At 42.3% G+C, this 14,151-nt stretch overlaps 4 protein-coding genes across 14 annotated transcripts in view; 2 read left to right on the top strand and 2 right to left on the bottom strand.

Annotated features, from left to right (window-relative positions):
- The window catches only part of LOC138138245 (alpha-(1,3)-fucosyltransferase 7-like), an 18,095-nt gene extending 16,145 nt beyond the window's left edge, over window positions 1-1,950 (bottom strand). Inside the window, exon 1 of one of the 2 annotated variants that reach the window (XM_069058066.1) lies at window positions 1,852-1,950. Coding sequence is in view for 1 of the 2 variants with exons in the window: in XM_069058061.1 (XP_068914162.1) it covers window positions 435-630 (196 nt within the window). In the remaining variant the exon portion in view is untranslated. Of the gene's footprint in view, window positions 1-434; window positions 646-1,851 lie in introns of those variants that run through there. The other variant, XM_069058061.1, reaches the window with a different exon arrangement.
- The window catches only part of LOC138138251 (uncharacterized), a 24,820-nt gene extending 21,043 nt beyond the window's left edge, over window positions 1-3,777 (top strand). For 2 of the 5 annotated variants that reach the window (XM_069058076.1, XM_069058077.1), the window contains exons 2-6: window positions 915-1,018; window positions 2,587-2,966; window positions 3,024-3,189; window positions 3,237-3,520; window positions 3,569-3,777. In XM_069058076.1, the coding sequence (XP_068914177.1) occupies window positions 953-1,018; window positions 2,587-2,966; window positions 3,024-3,189; window positions 3,237-3,520; window positions 3,569-3,653 (981 nt within the window). In that variant the 5' untranslated portion in view covers window positions 915-952 and the 3' untranslated portion in view covers window positions 3,654-3,777. The other 3 variants (XM_069058075.1, XM_069058078.1, XM_069058079.1) reach the window with 2 other exon arrangements.
- On the bottom strand, window positions 3,768-14,151 carry LOC138138258 (uncharacterized). Of its 4 annotated transcripts, none has more exons than XM_069058091.1 (5): window positions 13,977-14,151; window positions 4,921-5,171; window positions 4,743-4,864; window positions 4,485-4,692; window positions 3,768-4,433 (listed from the first exon to the last, which is right to left on the bottom strand). In XM_069058091.1, the coding sequence occupies exons 2-5, from the start codon at window positions 5,127-5,129 to the stop codon at window positions 4,349-4,351; spliced, it is 624 nt and encodes a 207-aa protein (XP_068914192.1). In that variant the 5' UTR covers window positions 5,130-5,171; window positions 13,977-14,151; the 3' UTR covers window positions 3,768-4,348. The 4 variants fall into 4 exon arrangements, with proteins under 4 accessions (XP_068914192.1, XP_068914190.1, XP_068914193.1 ...); XM_069058089.1 differs by lacking the exon at window positions 13,977-14,151 and adding an exon at window positions 5,328-5,706 and having other exon boundaries at window positions 4,921-5,131; XM_069058092.1 differs by lacking the exon at window positions 13,977-14,151 and adding an exon at window positions 5,310-5,702.
- LOC138138244 (uncharacterized) overlaps window positions 9,165-14,151 on the top strand; it is a 54,774-nt gene continuing 49,787 nt past the window's right edge. The window contains exons 1-2 of one of the 3 annotated variants that reach the window (XM_069058059.1): window positions 9,167-9,416; window positions 9,484-9,829. The gene's annotated coding sequence lies outside the window, so the exon portion shown is untranslated. Of the gene's footprint in view, window positions 9,417-9,483; window positions 9,830-14,151 lie in introns of all 3 variants that reach the window. The other 2 variants (XM_069058060.1, XM_069058058.1) reach the window with 2 other exon arrangements.

Genomic DNA, 14,151 nt, shown 5'->3' with positions numbered 1-14,151 from the left:
GCGACAATTTTTGTTACATTTATTTATTTCTCAACTTCAACTGGAGTACATCTGAAGTTATCCGCGTCAAATTACGACACAGCTGTACCACTAATTGTGTGAAGTGACGTTTATCTGACATGTGACAGACAGGAATGAAAGTTGGACACACTTGTGTTCATCTGATCTTTGCACTTGTCTCTCGAGTTGTAGATATTGAGAACTGAAACGCGGAAGACTTTTTGTGATTTATGTATCTGCGCTGAAAGGTAAACTCGATCAAAAATAACAATCGATTCTGACTGAAACGGTCTTGGCAATTACACTCCGTGACTGAAATGGCTCGTAAATCACGGTTTATTGTTGTGTGCGGTCCCCGAAACCGAACCGTCGGTTTTTCCCCCGTTCGAATTCGTTTTTGGGGCGATCTCCCAAAATTACCCAAAGCAACTCACCCTGTCCCCCACACGGAACAACTTTGTTGATCGTTCGAGCACCAACATGAAGAGAATGCCGTTTGCTGATGCGTTCAGCTTCAATCGATGATCTACGAATTGCGTTAACTGACTTTTTACCCGTCGAAGGTTCACCATTATGCGTCTCCGTGGTCGATGCATTATGCAAGGTTGCATTAGCATTACACTGAGTCATTAAGCGGTGCCGTTTGTCGTCATCCGGCGTCTTCGTTTCGAAAATGTTGCGTCGCTTTTATCGCCGCCATGTCGAAACCGCCACTAAAACCAAAAACTCGCATAACCGACGCGCTCCGTGATTGTTTTAATTGGGTTAGGCCGCGAAACCGATCAATCGTAAAGCCTTAACGGCCGTTTTAATTACCCGTTGTGTTATTAATTACGCCCGGGTTTGTCGCTTCGCCCGTCCTTCGTTTTGCGAGTGGACAGATTTGTTTGCTGACCGTTCCGGTTCTGTTCCAGCAGGCCCCCAGAAATGGTGAGGCGGCGCCGCCATCCACATGTCGCGCCGTATGCTCTCGACGCATTGCCGCGTCCCATCAGCCGCTGACAACAACCCTTATCAAGTAAGTGTTTGGATAATTCCCGTTTTTACGATGATGGAGTGCTGCGAGTGTACTTGTCACAAGTCCGGATTGTGGAGGGCGACTGGAGTGCCTCGAGTGACGCAAAAAGACGCCGAAATCGGCCCAGTTTGTTGCACAAAACGGACGATTCGAAAGTTTGACAGATGAAACATCAACGTGAACGCACTCCATCGGCGAAGTCGTCGAAATGTGAACCCACCCAGGTAAAAGCGCCGAAACGCGAAACGTCCAATGGACGTGCCAACTTGAAACAAAAATTATTTGACATTTGATTTGACGTTTACTTTCGTTTTAAAAACGATTACTTTGAGACGACTAAATTCTGTGCCACTTTTGTGGCAATTTTCCTCTTCCTTCGGTAAACCGAGTCTCGTAAATAGTCCAAAACGAACTTTTCTTTGACTGGTGTTATTGTTATCGCAGGCCACGTGACGCGAGAGTGCAACAATCTGTAAAGCGAGTTCATTTCGACTATTTTGCCACGATTTATCGCGACGGTCCAAAAATATCCGATTCTCGCCTAACGCTTTTCACAGTTTCACGTTAAACAATAAAACCGAGTAAAAGGAGGCGTCCTGTTATGGAGCGTGATGAGTTGTTTTTTCTTTTTGTTGCACTTGTGGTTTTGAGTCGGAGCCAAAAAGCGAGGATCGGTTCGAACGCGGAAGGTCAAGTTACAAAGATAAATAATTGGTCTCTTTGAGGTTGTCACGCGATAGAAATCCTTGACTTGTGTGTTAATTGTCGGCAAGTTAAACCGTTTAATGAAAAATCTCCGATCAAACTAGAACGTCAGAATTTCTTGCACTTACCGTAGTTGGCGTTGCACGGTTGATTTTCGACGGAACGCACTCTTTCGCCGTTTGACAACCGATTGATAATTTAAAATAAATGGGAACGTGGTTTTCATGCGGGCGACGATAAGTTTATCACCTCGTACGCAAAAAACTCCAATGGAAAGGTGCAATTCTGCCTGCATTTTTTGTTTTCGCACCGCCGACGCATCCCATCAGGTCGAATTACCATTGGCGCAAAACGAATTTTCCGGAAGGACGAATCCCATCATGCCACCCCCAAAATGTGACATTCGTACGTAAAGGGGGGCGAAATCCGAGGTAATTACTCGAAAAAGTGTGATGCGGACCCGTTTGCACGAGAAAAAAATCGTTTTGCATGTTCTCGCATCCCGCTCCTAAACGATCAAAAAGTCGCCGTCTCGAAATTTAAAAATTCCTCCGGGACAACCCCCCCGGAGCGTCGTTTTTTTCGTTGTGAATGGCACAATTCAAGTGTGGCCCCCTTTTGTCCTATTATCCTTACGTGCAAAGCGAGTGCGCCTACGTAATTGAATTGGTGTGAATAAAGGGCTGTGTGTTTGTGCCGGCGTTGATTTATTTTTAGGTCGTGTGAAACGAGCAGAGAAGTGTTAATGGATGGGGAGTCGAGTGCGCTGAAGTTAAGACGTCGTTAAAACGCGTTTAATTTTAATCCGTCGTTTGGGGGGGGGGGCTTGAGAATTTTTCAACTGGCACGTTTTGTGTTCGCAGCCCACCACCCATGTTTGCCCCCATCAGAAAGCGCCCCCTCTTCACCATCAACACCGGAACGGCGGGATCGCTGCCACCGTCGATACGGGCCTGAGCGACGACACCTTCACCGACTCCCAGACCTACTACGATTACTACCACCCCCACGGGTACCGCCACGAGAGGAGTTACTCCGACGACAGTGGCTCCACGAGGCTCCCCTGTCATTACGAGAATGACGACGAGTCCTGCCGGAGGCTGTCGCGGAACACCTACTCCACGGAGAGGAGTCACGGGAGGAAAGGGAGGGAGGGGGTGAATCCGGTGGTGCATAAAGATGTGAGAAGGGTGTACCCCCAACAACAGGCGGGGATCTACCAGGAGATACCGCCTCAAGCATTGTGAGTGTAGTTGGTCTTGAAAAACAAAGCCTCGAGTCATGTTGTTCGGCGTTGCAGGTGTGACAACATATCTGTCCCGAGCGCGGCCGCGAGACGCCCCCCTACGTCGCGGCTGTCCGACCGCCCCCAGAGCTCCATGAGCTCGGGCGTGACGAGCGCCATCGTGGACGGCTGCGGTGGAAAATGCCAAACGTTCGAGAACGTCTGCTACTTCTTCCTCCAGGTAAGAAGGCGACGGTCCGACGACAAAAAATACAGTTTTTTGCGCAGTTGGTATTCATGATGGGTATCTTGATCGGAGTGAGTCTGTGCATCGCCGGCCTGGTCTTGAGGAAGTCCGCCGCCAGGAACCTGCAAGTCCTGGTTTACATCGGCATCCTCTTAGCGATAGTGAGTTCGGTGCTGTTGGGGATCCAGTGGAATGCCCGGAACGTGGCCAAGAAGCGCAAGTTGGCGGTAAGGAACGCGAAGAGGGCACCGATTCCGTTGGAGACCCTTCATCCTCGGAATCAGCAGCTGCAGCAGCCGCTGATGGTGGTCCAGGACGGGCAGAGGTGAGGTCGGCGGAAGAGAGTGAGGGGTGTTTGACAGGTATGTTGCAGGATCGTGCCGCACATATTGAGGCCGCTGCCGGCGCAACCTGACCAGCAAGGGATTCCCTGGTGGAGGCGCAAGGATCTGATTTAAGACTGACGTGTACAAACTGTATATTTGTTTAAATTGATATTTTTCTACCTCACGGTCCACTTTTATATTAATAAAGTCTAGTCTAGGATAGGTGTTGTGAATAAAACACTGACAATTGTTATAACTGTATTGTTTAATTAAAAAAGGTATAATTAAGTACAACGGATTTGTAAACTCGTTTAAAAAAACAGCCTACGATAAAATTATCGACCAAACACAACCTAACCTCTACACACAAATAAATTACGTTAAAATTAATAAATGCAGTCGAGTCATGTCTTTTGTTGGACCGAAACAAGAATCCAGGAGGGACGTTACACGGAGGGCATCGAATTCGAAACATTTTCAGATCTACAACTACAAGATTTCTTAAGTACGATTACGAACCAGCGTAATGAGTTAAGAAAATAGCAATTACATCTCGAATTTCTACATATAACACGCATCAGGTGCAGGTGAACGAAAGATTGTCGGACGTCTTTCGTCGCGTATTGCTGTACTGTCTGTATCCAAAAATAAGATCTCAAGCGGAAGCATTCGGTTTCTTACAGATAATCTCACAGCTGGTTAATATGATTAAAGTGATGAAAGCTAAGAATGTGTGAAGATCTCGTAAAATTAACTCCTAAATTAAGATAAAAATACATTTTTACAATGTAACGGCTTTTATTCTTAATTTCGTGGACGTCTCCGACTTAAGTCTCTTCGTGGGCGGATGGGTTTAAGGGACGTAAAACAATTCTGGGGTCGCTTTCGACCATACGGTCGGTGTCCTCGTTTCTGCAACTGCCACATTACACAAACGCGAAAATCCCACAACGCATGACTCACATCAACTCTTTGTTCTCTTGCGGCATCAGTTTGCTCTGTTCGGTGTCCTCCTGGGCTGGCTGATATGCAACTTCCGACACTGGAGCGTATTGAGCGGAAACTAGAAAGTCTGTAGACGGATTGACTGTAAGGGCCTGTCCCCCTGACGCGTTCAGGTGATCTTTCGCGTTCCTCCAGCAGATTCGTCGCGTCAATCGCATGAAGAAAACTGCAAAAGGAAAGATGCAAGTCCGGTCCTGACCCCGCGCGGGTGCTTACCAAACAATAATATTGACAGCGCAAAGAATATTGCTCCAAAGATTGTGATCACCAGGTAGACCTCTTCTTTCTCTTCTGACGAGTCCGAGTAGCCCATGGCGCCGTGAATCAGCATCACCAACCTGCAACACGTTGTTGTGTCATCAGTTGCGGTTGCGGGGGGCGCTCGGGGGCTTACCCTAATGAGAAGCACGCCACGCACGATGTGATCAAGATAACGGGTAGCAGGTTTCTGGAGGGTGGACACGACAAGCCGCAGGGTCTTCGCGCGGCTTGTGTCACCGAAGAGGCCAAGTAGCTGATGGGGCGATCCTGCCAGCGGTCTTGCCGGCCGTTGGCTTCATAGGTGACCGTCGTGGGCTGATACACTGCGCTACTCTGCGACATTTCTGCAATTTTTCACCGTCTAGGGGCAAATTCGAGGGTATTCTGCGGACACAACGCGACCACGGTTTGAGGTTATGTTTGGTTTACGTCAAAACAACTATCAAAATAATCGCCCGATTTCACTATTTCACAACGACAACACGAAATACGGGTTCTAATTATAGAGATTTGGGTTATTACCTGTTCTCGATTACTCACCGATCGGTTTCATGTATTTTGATTCGAGTCGATGCGATTTGACAGATGTCAATAACAATGCTAAAGTGGCCACACGCACCGATTTTTACGCACTTTTTCGACGAGGATCACTGAAAAAACGCGCAAAACTGGTCGTTCTCTCGCATGTTCAAGGTTCCGCGACGCTTTGCCGTCTGTCGGACTCGCCGCAATTGGTAATGTGCTTCCGCAGGTAAAAACCAGGGGCGTCACGTGCGGGGGGCGCCCCTCAGCGACGATCACCGTCGTCCCTGCACGCTCGCGGAAACTTCCCTGCCGCCGATGATGGCGGTATCTGCACGACGCCGCCAGAAACAATGGGCCATTGTGCGGTTACGCCGCTTCCGGGTAGGAATAACGGTGCCGCCGCCGCTGCCCTCGATGAGTCACCGCGAACGCGCCGCAAATAAACCCAACAGAAACCAACGTAGAATTCTCCGGACGGATCATCCACGCGACCGCTTCGTCGTGAGGGTGGTCCCGACACGCATTTTTCCAAATTTATTTATTGGCACGTGACTCAGTGTTTGCCCGTAACGTTTATGAGTAATTACGACAATAAAAGCTGAATGAAATTATCATTGCTTTCCGTTTCGTTGTTGTTTTTTTATTCCACGAACATACCCACGGTGGGACGTTTTCATCACGGTAATGGGAGTCTAGTGGGCTTTGAAACGATAGGAAGTGGCGGGTTAATGAAAAATTGATCCCGGAAAGGCGGCGACCTTGACCTTGGTGTGTTGGTCTAGTTTCAAATTGTAAAAACAGTAGGCTCAGATATGTCAGAAAAAAATTGTAGTATCGACGCTGTCAAGGTCACTACAGCATGAATATTGATGGCAGTGTCGGGGTAATACTGCGTTCTTGTGAATGCTAATACGATCTAAAAATAACACCTTTTTTGCCGAGACCGGTCTAGTCCGCCCCTCATTTTTATGAAAATTTCCTCAGAAAAAACCCATTTGGTGATAGATTTTAGTTACGCAAGTGATTCAATGAAGACATATGACATTTAAGTCTGTGACGTAAACAACTGAAATTCTAGCTTAAAACAACAACAATTCAAGTTGGCCGTGGAATTCGATACTGTTGTGTGTGCCGCTCTGTGGCATTCAAGCAAATTTCAGTAGTCGCACACTTGTCACTTTAGTATTTATGTAGTAGTATCAAGATGGCTGCCTGTCAATCTTCCGCTAACTTCAATTGTTGTTGTGTAAATAACTTTTGACATTATTTATCAATCTGTTTGATAAAGCTCATTGGTGACTTTTAGATACGGCAACTACACTTTCGTTCAAAAATATCCGTGGGCAAGCAGGTCTTGCTTTTTTTTCAAGAGAAAAAAAAAGGATATGGATGAACTTCGTTTGTATAAGAATACAAGAATATCCTGAAAGACATAACCTCACTTTGACCATCATTTTAATGTGAATTGAAACGCCAAATTAAATTTTAAAAACCATCGCCTTGTACGAACAATTCTCATTAGTTAGTTCTTAAAAATGTTTTTCTTGTTTGTATATTTTTGAACATACGTTACATTCATAAAAAAAAATTGTTATTAAGGGGCCTGGTGCTTGCTTTGTTCTTGCATGGTGCGCTTCATCAGCTGAAAAACCGCAGATCACAGACTAAAGATATACAGGGTGATTCTGAAATAAGTTTGGAAAAAAAAATGTGGAGTATCCTTCATACAAATTAATTCTGCGTAAATGACTTTTGAAGCTGAAATCAAAAGGATAAAAATTATCCTATATTCTTGTATTTTCAACGCCTATGAATAGGGAAAATTTGTCCGAATTTGTTCACTTCATTAGCAACCATTGCAACTCCACAATAAAGTCGTAGGTGGAAGCACACTGCTTTGTAAATATGTATTTCTATGGAAATGATCGAGAGGAGTTTATGACTGACGGGCACCTTTTACCTTTGATTATTACTGTTGCCAAACTACCAAGATAATCAGGTAATCACCTTTAACTCAGCAGCGTACTAGCAATTTTGACGAAATTTTCAATCATTTGTATCTCGAAAACGAAACAACTTTTGTAAGAAACATTTTTTGTCTATTACTGCTTCTCATTATCACCAATTACAATTATTTTTTCCAAACTTATTTCAGAATCACCCTGTATATTGGGTAGATGTCGAACGTTATTTATTTACCGAACAAGCAGTGATGAGAAATGACATATTTGTTTTGCAAAAAACTGTACTTTTTAGAACCAACGAAAGATCAATTTTTTTTTAACATTCGTTACAAGTTACATGCGTATTGTTGTGCAAATAGCTTAATGTCACTACAATTTCAGCTTCAGTGTGTTTAAAAATATCTTTGCTCAAACAGGCCTTTTTTTTCCTCTCTTCTAGAAACGAAGGTCTTTTTAGTTCGCTTGCGTTGCCATATCCTCAGATACATAACCTCATTTTCATCACGTCGAAAAATTGAAAAACCAGAAACATTCTCGTTGGTTAGTTCTAAAAAATGGGTTTTTACTACTGAAATTACTGCTTGTTCGTTGACATTTGACATCTATTGTTTGACAACCGCCGAAATTCCTCACAAATTTTTGAACAGACGTTACATAATTAAAGAACGTCCAAAAAATTTCTGCTCCAGTACAACCACAGATGTCAAACGTTCTTTATTTAGCGAACAAGCAGTGATGTGAAATTATTTCTTTTGTAAAAATCTGTTCCTTTTAAAACCAACGAAGGAGAGTTTTCTTGGTTTTTTTCAGTGCTGCATGACCGTTTTTACTTTAAATTAATACTTGACAACTGTATAACTCTATATTCCGGTTGATTTAAAGAATCTTTCTACACAATATTAACAAAAAAAGTATAAAACCATATTTGTTAAGGTACGTTACGAGTTTTTGTTTTCAATGTCGTTTTTTTTTTCTTCTATTTTAGTTACAACAAAATCATGATCGAACCGAAACGTCAAAGCGTAGCAACTAAACAGCCAATCTGCATTTCTAAAAGACAGAGAAAACCATGGTCTGCTTGGTCATAATCATAAATGTTTTTGAACGCTCCATAGAACTTTCATGTTTGCAAAACAATTGTTCTTTATTTGTACAACAATTTTAAGGTTTTTACAGAGATTTCTCGTCATGTATTTGTGCCACTCATCATAAAATTTGTTTACAAATATGTATATACATACATCTATTGATCTTTAGTTTACAATATTTAGACAAGTCATGTGTGCAGACCACACACTTGTAAATTTGTTGTTGAAAATGTTAATTATTAAACAAACATATTATTTAATCGACAAATATTTGTCGAGCTTAAGTAGCCGCACGACTTCCTTTTTCATGTCGAGACCGTCGACGGAACGCTTTCGCGACATTCCTCCGTTCGCCGAACGCAGCTACGACACGTCTTTGAACCGTCCCGGCCGGACTGGAAAGCGACGGGCGCCCCCTTGCGCCCGAATTGTCCAAATCGCGTATGAATGAGGAACGGGAATGAATGGGAGTCTCGCTAAGCACAGAAAAATTCCGGGCACGTCGATAAAACAGCGCTCCGCCATGCGCCCCACCGAAAAAATCCACCCCCCGAACTTGACGACGAAGAAAAATCAGCGCCGTCTCGATCCCCACGTCAGGAAGGAGTCCTACGCTCCGGACCCCGTCCCGAATTCCTTCGTGTCGGACATGCCGGCGAAATTCGAATCGGGCGCGATATCGACTCGGCGAGGACGAAAAGGAAGAAGAGAAGCGGGCGGGTCAGCAGGAGCAGGAGCAGGACTAAACTCGCGCACACAGCTAACGCGTTCCGTCGTTCGGATGTGTTCCCACCCCTCTATTTATGTCAGTTTGGCGCCCCCGTTCTCGAAGAGGGCCTTGCCTGCTCCCTGCTAAGACACACTCAACACACACACACCTCACACCGTTTACCTCTAATTAACTGTCTTTTCCACCCAGGACGGAATTTTAATAAATAGAGTGGCCGTTCTGCCGGCGACGCCGATGTGACCGTTTTCATCTTAAATTTATTGTGCCAGTGTGGAATTTCCTCTCTTATTCATCTCTCTAATCTCCCTTCTCTTCTGACAAGGTAATTTTTTCGCCGCCCCTTTGTTTCGCTTTTTTTATTATTATTATTTTTATTTATCTCCGACTAGCGGACGCAAAATGCTCCTGATCGATTCGGCCGCCGTTTTGGGGCTCCTCCGCACTCTTGCACCGCTTTGCCGTTTCGCCCTTTAGGGCACTCCAACATCGAACAATCGACTTTCCTCTGTTTACAACTTTTAATCGAATTCCAGCCGACGATCGATTTATTACTTAACACAATCTGTGTGCAAGTTCGCCGGAACTCGATTAAAAATTTATGCAGAAAAGTGCGATAATCACCGTTATAAAATCTTAGGACGGGGAGCTCTTTATCGGCGCTCGACCCCTTCTGCGGGAATGCTGATTGACCGTTTAAACACTCGGACGACGACGACCAACCCCTTAATTATTCACGTAGGTACACCGATGCACGACGATAATTATCGCACCGATTTTAAAACTACAACACGACCGATTCATTCGTCCAACCTGGAGATTTTTCACCCCCTATGGGACCGGTTCCGGTCGCAGGAGCCCCTTTCCAAAAATCCCACACTGAACAAATGTCGATAGGTTAGGGCTCGTTCCATTTGCATTCTACGCGATCCTGTCAAAACTGAATGCTTGCGCTTTCGTAATTGATTTCTTATACCGAATGAGGTCGTTTTATCACAAAACCACACAATCGATCATATACAGTAGTGGCCTCGGTTTTTACGCTTATTGACAGCCCAGACACTTGCTACTCGACTGTCAGAAAATAGAAAAAAAAAACACAAGTGCAGCTGTCAGATTACCCTTATGACGTTTTTCTGCAAATACCCAAATCATATTTGTTACAACCACACTGCTCATAAAACAATCGACACAAAATAAATCTGACAGTTTAGTCGACAGTGAAAAATAAGAGTCGTTTCGTTGATTGACTCGTACTTTTAAGGTTATGTCGCGCCGTTATGTTTTAGCATTACTGCAACAACGTGAAAATCATTATAATTTCCTTTATCCTTACGTAAATGTCTGATGAGTAATGTTTAATACCCTGCAAAAATAAGGCCCCAAAGTCAAGCGTTTCTGTTGATAAGACCATAAACAACTCGAGTGTGATTAAGCTTCAGTAAATATTTTTAACATGCATTGTTTTAAGAAAACCTAAATACGATGTATATCATATTTTCACGAGAAATCTCGCTACAAAACAATATGTAGACAGAAATATGGTGTGATGGTAGATTCACTTAAAATATAAATCACGTGATGCCTATTTACCGACAGTCAATTCGACGTTCCTTTGAATATTGATTAACATACGTACGAAGTAATCTACGACTTGATTTTTGTTTTTCGTCATGAAGTGAATTCCAGAATTTTCTCTAGAACAGCGGTTCTCAACTTTTTTGAAACTCTGGATTACTGTTAACAATAATACGACATTAATGAAATAATAACGTGTAAATAATTCGGCTATTGTATAAGTTCGCATCAGCAGCGTTGTTTCTTTCGTATAACGCTTGTCAATCTTATTACTTATTAGTATTACTTAGGATTCGGTAGAATTAGAAAAAAAAAATCGTGGCATTCTAGATGCAAACGCATGCCACACTGGTTGAGAACCTCTGCTGTAGAGACACAAAGAAAAAAAAATGTGTTTAGGGGAAAATTTAATTGAGGTTAAGACGCTATCGCAGTGTGTGAAATATCAAAAACGTCAAACGATATGATGTGTAAAATGAAATCGGAAGTTTTTTCATATAAAATGCAACCATATCTAATTAAAGCATGTAAATGTGATGGGGTAACCATCAAAAATACAAATTTAGATCAAAGTTACCAACTGTATAAATCAAAATGTACCTACTACTAGAAAGCAACTCTGCCAACCTTACTTTATATCCAGTGGATACTAAGAAACTCTTCTTTATGAATCTTGCAACATAATTGACGTTAATTTTTCGGATGATCTACATGACTCGATTAAAAAGACGTTTTTTGCTTTCCGCAACCAAGTGAAAATCTGTTTGGTATTAACGAAAGCAAGAGAAACAGACATTTATTTTGTTGAAAATCCATCGAATAAATGTTAGTGACAGATGTGACCTTTCTGATGACAGATAAGAACCGAACGGCTTAATCCAAGAGTCCTGTTTTTGTCTTTGACCAATTCAGTTTTCCAATCCCCTTGATCAAGGCGTTGTAAAATAAACAAAATCACTTATTAGGAATTAGTTGTTAATAACTCCATTAGCGTAAATGTCTTTGATAAGTGATAATAAAACCCCCATGAGTTAATCTATAAATCGGCTTTTGTTTTTCACGGTCTGAGTTTCTAAGCGATTGCGATAATGTGGTACATAAAGAGCGTTCAAAAAAAATGTGGTGAAGTGGCCTGGTGCTTGCTTTTGTTTCAGTTAACGTATGGGCTAGCCACTGAAATATACCGGGTGTTATGGAAGTCCACGTAATAAATTTAACCACCAATAGGACAAAATCATAGTTGTTTGTTTAACGAGTTCGTGTGTAATTTGGGCTTTTTTTGGCATGAGTAGACCAGTTTAAAACTCGAGTGAAACGAGAGTTTTAAAGGCCCACGACAAGTTGTCAAATTTATCAAAATCCGTTCACACAGGAGAAAATTCTCAAATTCTGACAGTGTCGAACAAAAAACATCTTTTTATTTATCATTTTTTCCGCAAATTCTTTAAAACAGAGTTGAAATTAAATATAATTTGAACCCTTAAATTCATACCCGCTCATGTGTTTACGCATCCACTGATAACGAAGCACGAAAAAAAAATTACTCCATGAAAGTATGTACTGTCGCGAGCAAAAAAAACTTGTCATCAAAATCATGCTTTGACGCAATGGAAAATGCTCCATTGTAAAACGGTTGTAAATATCATAACCTATCATCATGTTGTATGACATTAATTGACACTGATTAATTAATTTTTTGACATTTTGTAGACATTGGACATAATTAGGCAGGGATTTTTTTTCATTTGTGACAATCTAACCAAATTTTGAAATGACTTTGACGACCAGAATGAAAAACAGTAAAAACTGGAATTAGAACAGCGGTCGTTCTTTCTTCAAAAAAACTAAAGCCCAGTTTACAGAAGCGAAATTAAGTTAATCGTAATCAAATGCGAGATTAACTGAACACGTGATCAGATTGAACCAATAGAAGTTAATCGCGCATTAAAATTTAATTCAAATTAAATATTTAATCTCTTTCTGTAAACTGGCCCTAAAATGTTTATCGCACAAAAACACTTTCACTCACTATTTCCTTTCAATTGATGATTATCCCATGAGCGAAGTATCAAATTAGGGGTTATAAAAATGTAAAAAAAATCGATGAAAAAAGATTAATAGGGAAAAATGTTTATTTTAAAGAGTTCTGTTGGTGGTTAAATTTATTACGTGGACTTCCATAACATCCTGTATGTATATACAGGATAAATATCCGTTAAATTTCCGGTCAAAGTTGGCGTTGAACAGTCGATTGTGAACGCATCAGCTGTTTACATCTTACCTCAGTTGTTGTGTTGTTTGTGTTTTTACACGAGTGGTGCGTTTAGAATCGATTCTTCAATGCCAACTTTGACCGGAAATTAAATGAACACCCGACACATGTCTTGTATTGTACTGTCAAAATTCTGTTACTCATGTTAGAAGTTGCTCTATCTGTCACAAACACACGCCAAACCAAAAATTCAGAAAATCTGCCCGATCCTTGACATCAACAACATTTTTTAGAAAATTGCAAAATTGTCAAAAAAACAAGCCTTGCAGCACGATTTGACGTTTCTGCAAACTTTCAATTGTCAATTTACGACGAACCTTTCCAACATAACAAATACAAAAACAACAAACATGACAGGAGCAGCAGAGCACAACGGTGAACGTACGTTTTTCATACACTTGGGCGCGCCACTTGGTTTGAAAGCTCATTAAAACCACCAGCGCCCCCTGGAGACTTATTGGCAACAATTAGTTGAACATGAAGGGCCCATATTCCACCCATTTGTGATTACTAATTGTAGTCGACTGCTCTTATCTGCACTCCGTGACCACGAAAAAGCCACATTCAGCTCATTCGAAAGTTTACTCTTCGTGTTTACCGTAAATTTTACCGAGAAAAAAAAATAAAAACAACACCGATAAACGTGTTGTGTACTTTTGCAAGCGTGTCCCGAGCCCCTCCCTATTAACCAGATCTTTCTCCCAATTACCAGACTCACGCTTATTCCTTTGCGAATGCTGATTACGCCCTCAACAAGTTTTCCTTGGGTGTTTTTTTTTCGGTGTATCTCGGATTTGTTTGCGGAGCGTTAAGTGAATGAGACGCGCCGATCAAAGCGAATTTAAAATTCTACAATAGCGGTTATGTAAATTTGCGGTTCGCCGTCCGAAATGATTAATTGTCCGAAAGCAATTACTTATTTTTTGGGCGGAAAATTCGCAATTAACATTTTGATGAATACAGTTTTCGTGTCGTGGTGGTGCGACAGACGTGCTTCGACGCAAGTGCGATTGTTTCCGTTTTTCGGGGACTCACCGACCTTTGCCCTCGAAACGGAGGCGGTTTGAGTCGGTTGTTCTGGCTCGTTTTCGCCGCCGTCGTGAAAAATTGAAATTTCCGTCACGGTGATCCTTTACTGCTCCATAATAATCTCAGAGAGCCCAGCTGCTGACGCAGACCCGGGATCTAAATGTCAGTGTCCAGTCGTAAC

Source organism: Tenebrio molitor, chromosome 9, assembly GCF_963966145.1.
Source record: "Tenebrio molitor chromosome 9, icTenMoli1.1, whole genome shotgun sequence".
Lineage (NCBI taxonomy): Eukaryota > Metazoa > Arthropoda > Insecta > Coleoptera > Tenebrionidae > Tenebrio > Tenebrio molitor.
The sequence above is the reverse complement of the archived record's forward strand: the minus strand, read 5'-3'. Positions and strand labels throughout refer to the sequence as shown.

Coding starts and splice junctions, on each gene's coding strand:
- LOC138138258 (XM_069058089.1), bottom strand. Junction 4,693..4,742: donor GCTGTCAATATTATTGTTTG/GTAAGCACCCGC, acceptor TTCCTTTTGCAG/TTTTCTTCATGCGATTGACG. Junction 4,434..4,484: donor CAAGAGAACAAAGAGTTGAT/GTGAGTCATGCG, acceptor TGGCAGTTGCAG/AAACGAGGACACCGACCGTA.